Source organism: Mus pahari, chromosome 17, assembly GCF_900095145.1.
Source record: "Mus pahari chromosome 17, PAHARI_EIJ_v1.1, whole genome shotgun sequence".
In the NCBI taxonomy this organism is placed as follows: Eukaryota; Metazoa; Chordata; class Mammalia; order Rodentia; family Muridae; genus Mus; species Mus pahari.
Genome location: NC_034606.1, coordinates 67,008,223 through 67,015,557, shown reverse-complemented (window position 1 = coordinate 67,015,557; position 7,335 = coordinate 67,008,223). Strand labels below are relative to the sequence as shown.

General features: G+C 39.8%; 1 protein-coding gene across 1 annotated transcript in view; it reads right to left on the bottom strand.

Annotated features, from left to right (window-relative positions):
* Pcbp2 (poly(rC) binding protein 2) overlaps positions 1-7,335 on the bottom strand; it is a 19,991-nt gene that overhangs the window by 8,353 nt on the left and 4,303 nt on the right. Inside the window, exons 6-8 of the mRNA XM_029547738.1 lie at positions 6,482-6,612; positions 2,463-2,591; positions 1,506-1,580 (exon numbers count right to left, since the gene is read on the bottom strand). Of these exons, the coding sequence (XP_029403598.1) occupies positions 1,506-1,580; positions 2,463-2,591; positions 6,482-6,612 (335 nt within the window). The remainder of the gene's footprint in view (positions 1-1,505; positions 1,581-2,462; positions 2,592-6,481; positions 6,613-7,335) is intronic.

Sequence of the window (7,335 nt, the reverse complement as noted above, 5' to 3'; positions counted from 1 at the left end):
AAAAAAAAAAAAAAGTTACCTAGAGGCAGATGACACTGCACATTTGGGTTATTTTCAGTAAAAGTGAGAGGTGAGGTTAAGAGAGCTGATGCCAGGTCTTGGTCACTGTAGGATTAACTTGAACCCCTACAGAGCCCACTTTACAACAAAAGATACAGGTCCATCTCTGGACACTGCATGAACTGGTCCATTTATAAAAAAGGTCCATGGGAATGACCCATAACAGGGCAACTGATAGAAGAAGCTGTAAGCTTTTAGAGACTGAATAAAGAGAGGGAGGGAGGGTGGGAAGCAAAGAGGTACAAAGGGAGAGGAGTGAGGGGAATGAAGATAAGGAAGGACAGGCTAAGTGAGGATTGGTGGGTGACACAGCACTGAAGAACCTAGCATTCCATGGGAAGGGATGACTCCTCCTGAGGCTAACCCTCCTGTCTACAATGACTTAGCTCTTGCTTATCTTGCCCCAATACTTATGACAGCTCTGACAAACCTGTTAAAACAAAGCTAATGCTAAAACAAAGATCTAACACATTTCAATATATAACACTACAATATGACTACTTGTGAAAGCTCTCAGCAAGACATAAACTTCTTCACTTTCATTATATTTCAATAAAATGTGGAATAAACTCCAATTGATACTTTCCCTCTCAAATGTTTTCAGACAAAATACAAATAAATATAACTAGTTAAGCATTGATGTTTTTAAACAGGGTAGCCCCAAGTGACAAAGGTCACTATTTTAACCTGAATTTCAGTACTTTAAAAATTGGTTTACTTATTACTTGAGAAAACACTAACCATGAAAATACATTATTATGGCATTTATCAATCTTCTCGCACAACTCTAACTCTAGAATAAACCGTTAAAGATAAATGAGGCATTGAGAGAATGCTCTGATGTTCTTACACTACAGCCCAGTATGCTCTCCCCATCCTATGCTCCTCTTACTCCAGCTGACTTCAATTATACCATGGGGTTTCAAACCAGAGTTTATGAGGTTAAGACTCTGAGAACAACAAACTGGATTTTGGTGGGTAAAAGGGTAGGATATAGGGGAGGGGAGGTGAAAGGGTGGGAAAATTTGTAGGACACTCAAATTCAGGACCTGATCCCATATCCCCATGCCATTTGAAACCACCATCCAGAATTTCCAGAGGTCCAACTCCTTTGCTACCATTACTTAGACCTCCATTGTTCCACACATACAAAAGCATAGATGGGATGGTTGATATAGGGAGAGAGGTAATGACACTGGAGTAATTTAACTCTAACCCAAACCACCAATTTCTCTTCTGAGTGTCTACAAAACTTCCGTTTTCTGCTAAAAATAAGATCTTGGCATTCAAAACTTTCTTCAGTACAAAAACAAAAGCAAATCAAACTATGGCCAAAAGTACAAGTTTTCAGCAAGCATGCAAAGTAGCTTGGTGTGCTGCTGGCAAAGTTGGTATTTATAATATAACCTTCGTTCATTCTAGCCCACCAGTAAGGATTTTCTTACCTGACCACCTGCAAAGATGACTGGAGAACTGGAGGGCTTGGGCCGGTACGGGATGGTCACGCCCTTCGGGGGGGACTGGGAGAGAGTCAGAGGGGAAAAAAACAAAAAGAGATAAGGTTTCAAAGCTGCTTCAGCTGTGTGGCTATAGCACACACAGGTCAGTTAAATAAAAATTATTCTTTCCAGTTCCTTACTTATCAAGTTGTTTATGATTAGTTACTTGTCTTTAAAAAGCAAGTAGGAAGATTATGGACTATGTGGCTCACACTAATTCTCAATGAAGAGGCTTTGAAATAATTTTAATCATGAATTCCAAACATGTAAATAAATTTAATTCTCACACGCAAAAAAAAAATGTGTAGATATACTTTAAATGGTAATATTTAGGACCTCACATTTTTGTTAAGACATAAAGTCGCAAATGTTATGTTTATGGGTCAAAGACAAAAAATCTTTATTCTTTTTGATTCATATGGGGCCAATTCCATGTAACTCAAGATCTAATTTCCATCTTTTTTTTTTTTTTTTGCTGCAGATTATATAGGAGGACTTCATAATTCACTCAGAAATCCCATCATTGATACTTTTTCCTATGGTATAACTATTGTTTTGAATATATCCTGCTTCAAATGAAAGAGAATGTATCAATGTCAAATTCAAAAGGTAAGTTAGTTAACATTTCAAAAATCCCAGTCCTTATAGTCTTATCTTACTCTACCCACACTAATAGAACATTCTGAACTACAACACAACTGCTTTTTAACAGATCCTATTTTTGCTCACAGACTAAGATACATCAAAACGGGGAGAAAGAACGTATGAACTCAGGGAACCACTTTACCCACCTCTACTGATAAGCCTCTTAACAGCTTCAACTAATTCTAGTCTTACTAAATATAGATCAGTTCCCCTGTCCCCAGAATCACCACCACCTACAGCATGAGCCTGAGGGCTTACCTCCAACATGACCACGCAGATCTGTTTGACACACTCAATGATGGACTGCGGAATGCCAGCAATGGTGATTGCCCGCTCAGTTGAGTTGGGGAGCATATCCCCTGCCACCTGGACCTGAGCCCCTGTACTCTTTAGGGTAAAAGGAAATTAAACAAACAAAAGAATTTTCAGAAAACCTGTTCAATTCCTCACTATACCAGCTTTAGATTATGAAGTTCAATGGATCCTTATTTCCACCCTTTCATTCTCATTTCCCATTCTTCCTTACTCCAGATACTACTGCTTATTAAAGTTAAAAATAAAATATGTCTGAGGGACAAGAATAAATCTGAGTAACAGCCTACATTTAACCTGCACTCAGAAAAAAAGTCCCTTCTATACAATTTATTCTTACCCAGTAATGAAAGCTTTGTGGGTCAAACAAAATCCTCCTAATATCACCCGTTCCACCAGGTAGTGGTGGGCACGCCTTTAATCCCAGCACTTGGGAGGCAGAAGCAGGCGGATTTCTGAATTTGAGGCCAGCCTGGTCTACAGAGTGAGTTCCAGGATAGCCAGGGCTACACAGAGAAACCCTGTCTGGAAAAACAAAACAAAAACACCCGTTCATTCTTCTCTTACTGAGCAAATATTTCCCTCAATCCCATTCTCTATATATATATGTCAGGTACCATTCCAACCAAGTATTCATCAAATGAAAATCTTACACTGGTATTTACACTTATCATCTCATCACTGAAAAGGTGGAAGAGGAAAACCATCTAAGATGTTTGTGACCAGGCTGGAATATAGTGAGAGACTATAATAAACTTAACTAATGTCACCGTCCCCCACACCCACAAACATATTCCTGCACCAAAACAACTAACAATCCTGTACAAAGACTTCAAAATATTCCAACTAGTTTTGGAATCATTTAGTAACATTTCATTTAGACATGAAAAATGTCATGAGAGATGGCTCAGTAGTTAAGAGCACTGACTGCTCTTCCAAAGGTCCTGAGTTCAATTCCCAGCAACCACATGGTGGCTCACAACCATGTGTAATGGGATCTGATGCCCTCTTCTGGTGTGTCTGAAAACAGCTACAGTATGTGTACTCATATACATTAATAATTAAATTAATTGTACAAAATGAAGGGGGGGGATGGTATAGAGACTATCTAAAAAAAGAAAAAAAAGAAAAAACATTATCTAGGGAAATGCCAGCAAGATAGCTCAAGAGGTAAAAATGCCCTGGGGGACTCACATGGTAGAGGAAATAAAGACCTGCCAAGACCTGCAAGTTGTCCTGACAATCAAGTGCATACACACACACACACACACACACACACACACACACACATGCGCGCGCACACAAAATGTAATAAATTGTTTCAGGAATGCATGTTGCACCTTCCGCTTTCCTTAAATTACCAGTACTTGAGATGCAGAGGCAGGAGGATCTCTAGGCAGCCAGGGATACACAGTGAGTCCTACTCTGAAATTTTTAATTATTTTAAGGGGCTGGAAAAATGGTTAGGACCATTTGTTGCTATTGCTAGGGTCCTGGGTTTAGTTCCTACTACCAACATGGAGCTTACAACCATCTATAACTCCATCCAGAAGGTCTATCTCTTTTCTGAATTCCACTAATAACTGGCTCATATATGGTACATACATACACACACACAGAGTAAGGCTAAAAGCTTACAAATAAAATAATTCTATTAAATTCTTTAGGCTTATAGATGGCTCTGGAATTACAGTATATACTGTTCTTGTAGAAAACCTGAGTTCAGGGGCTGAGAGAGGATGGTGCAGCAGTTAAGAGCACTGATTGCTCTTCCAATTGGTCCTGAGTCCAATTCCTAGCAATCACATGGTGGCTCACAACCATTTATAATGAATTCTGATATCCTATTCTGGTATGTCTGAAGACAGCTACAGTATACTAAGTTCAATTCCGAGCACCCATAAAAAGTTCACTCTTAACATGAAAACTCCAGCACCATGGGCTCCAAAAACCCAACTCACACGCAAATAGAGGCATATATATACACACATAATTCAAAGTAAATCTACAAGTGGCTCATGACTTTAATCCCAGCATTCAGAAGGTAGAGGCAGGATGCTGTAAGTTCGAGGCCAGCCTGGTTTACAGAGTGAGATCCAGAACAGTCAGAGCTACAGAGAAACCCTGTCTCAAAAAAAAAATCAAGAACTGGTGAGATGGCTCAGTGGGTAAGAGCACCCGACTGCTCTTCCGAAGGTCCGGAGTTCAAATCCCAGCAACCACATGGTGGCTCACAACCATCCATAACAAGATCTGACTCCCTCTTCTGGAGCGTCTGAAGACAGCTACAGTGTACTTACATATAATAAATAAATAAATCTTAAAAACAAAAAACAAAAAAAAAACCACTGTCACTCAGCAGAAATGATAAAAAAAAAATTGCTTTAAAAAAAAAAAATCAAAATAGACAAACAAGTAGATCAAGTAGATCTACCCCAAAAAAAAAAAAAAAATATTTTTTAGTGGTTCGATAGATAAAAACACTGAATCCCAATCTACACATTAGAGTTGGATGCCAGTGAACCCACAGCCACATGTGCTTATAAGTAACTACAAGTAATGGGGAGAGGCATAAGCAAGATGGCTCAGTCTATAAAATGCTTATAGCACAAGAACCAAGAACACCTGTAAAAAGCTGGGGAGGGCGTTTGCATTTGTGATCCTAAGACTTTAAGACAAGAGAATCCCTGGGGGCCGTTTAAAGGACAAACTGGGGAGGCGGGGGGCACACCACACACACACAAAACCCTAACAAACAAAAGTAAAAAAAGAATATATAGCTAGGCATGGTGTTACACACCTTTAATCCCAGCACTTGGGAGGCAGAGGCAGGCACATTTCTCAGTTCAAAGCCAGCCTGGTCTACAGAGTGAGTTCCAGGACTGCCAGGGCTACACTGAGAAACCCTGTTTCAAAAATAGATAGATAGATAGATAGATAAAAATTAAAAAAAAAAAAAAAATGTGGGGAGGGAGAACTAAATAGAAACACAGAGCCAGACATCTCTGAATTCCAGGTCAGCCATGGCTAAACAGTGAGGCCTTGTCTCAAAAAAGAACAGCAACTATATGTCATGAAAACTGGGAGATTGTGCCGGACATGGTGGCTCATGCCTTTAATCCCAGCACAGCGAGGTCAGAGGATTTCTGAGTTTGAGGCCAGCCTGGTCTACAAAGTAAGTTCCAGGACAGCCAGGGCTACACAGAGAAACCTTATCACAACTGCCCCCCCCCCCCCAAAAGAAGAAAACTGGGAGATTGTATTAATGTATGAAATTCTAAGTAATATTCATATTTTTTTAAATATCTTAACTGAAGTCATTTATTTATTTCTTATTAACACTCATATTCTTACATCACTATATGAAGACTACAGTCTTCATGGGGTGTTAATCATGATTAGGGAGGTAGTGTCCTGTGGAAGCAGTACTGGGGTTAAACTTAGGGCCACACATGCTGAGCAAAGCACTGTACAAACAGACCAAAACATGAGCACTCTTGCTAATCCCACTTTTTTGTTTGTTTGTTTGTTTTCAATGAGGGGAATTTCACCATATATCCCTGGCTGTCCTGGAATTTACTGCACAGACCATTCTGACCTCAAGCCAACCCTCTTGCCTGTCTCCAAATGCTGGTCACCACACCTGAATCCATCTTGTATTTCTCAGATACGGTCTCCTAAAGTGCCCACAGTAAACTGGCCTTGGAGTTTCCCTTCTCAAGTGTCTTATGTCTTAAGATTACAACCCTGGATACTACTACCATCAATCCCTACTTAAATCTTCACATCAAATGCTAACCTTTTCTAGCTGTAACACAATTTGGTATGGGTGTAATGGTGCACATTCAGGAAACAGAGGTAGGTGGTTCTCATAGAGATCCTTGTCTACATAGTCAGGCCAAGTAAGGCTAAAAATAAAAAACAAAAATAAGCAAAGAGATATTTGAAAACAAATAAACACCAACCTCTCTTATTTCCTTGATCTTGCAACCACCTTTTCCAATAAGAGAGCCACACTGACTAGCAGGAACCACCAGACGTAAGGTAACCGGGGGTCTACTGGCAGCTGTGCTATTGGTCATAGAGCTGCTTATGTCCTGTTAAAAAAAAAAAAAAACTGCTTAGAACACCAAAGGATAAATAGCATATATATACTTGAAAGCCTTTCATAAAATAATCACTTACTCTTGGACATGCATGTACCATAACCATACCAAACTGTGAAGATCACAATTTGCACCCAATGTGGTAGCATTGCTTATAGTTCAGCACTCACAAATAGAAGGAAAAAAAGATCTGCAGTTACAGGCCAGTACAGACACAGGCCAGTAGATACAGAACTATAACCACCTTTTCCAATGAGAACCACACTGACTAGCAGGAACCACCAGCTGTAAGGTAACTGGGGAGTCTATTGGCCTAAAACAGGACTGGGAATTTTGCTTACAAAACAGAAAAAGGAATTGCAGAAACAGCTATAAACTTATTTTTATTCACAGCAAGGGTACAGAAAAAAGCAACACTTTTAACACACTGACCTTCCTCCCATTTGGTTTACAAACACAGCTTAGTAGTAAAGCACTTGTCTAGCATGCATTAAATCAAACATTCTAATCCTATTACCAAAAATTCTGTTTTGTTTTGTTTGGGTTTTTTTTTCCCCGAGACAGGGTTTCTCTGTATAGTCCTGGCTGTCCTGGAACTCACTCTGTAGACCAGGCGGTGGTGGTGCACGCCTTTAATCCCAGCACTTGGGAGGCAGAGGCAGGTGGATTTCTGAGTTCGAGGCCAGCCTGATCTACAGAGTGAGTTCCAGGAC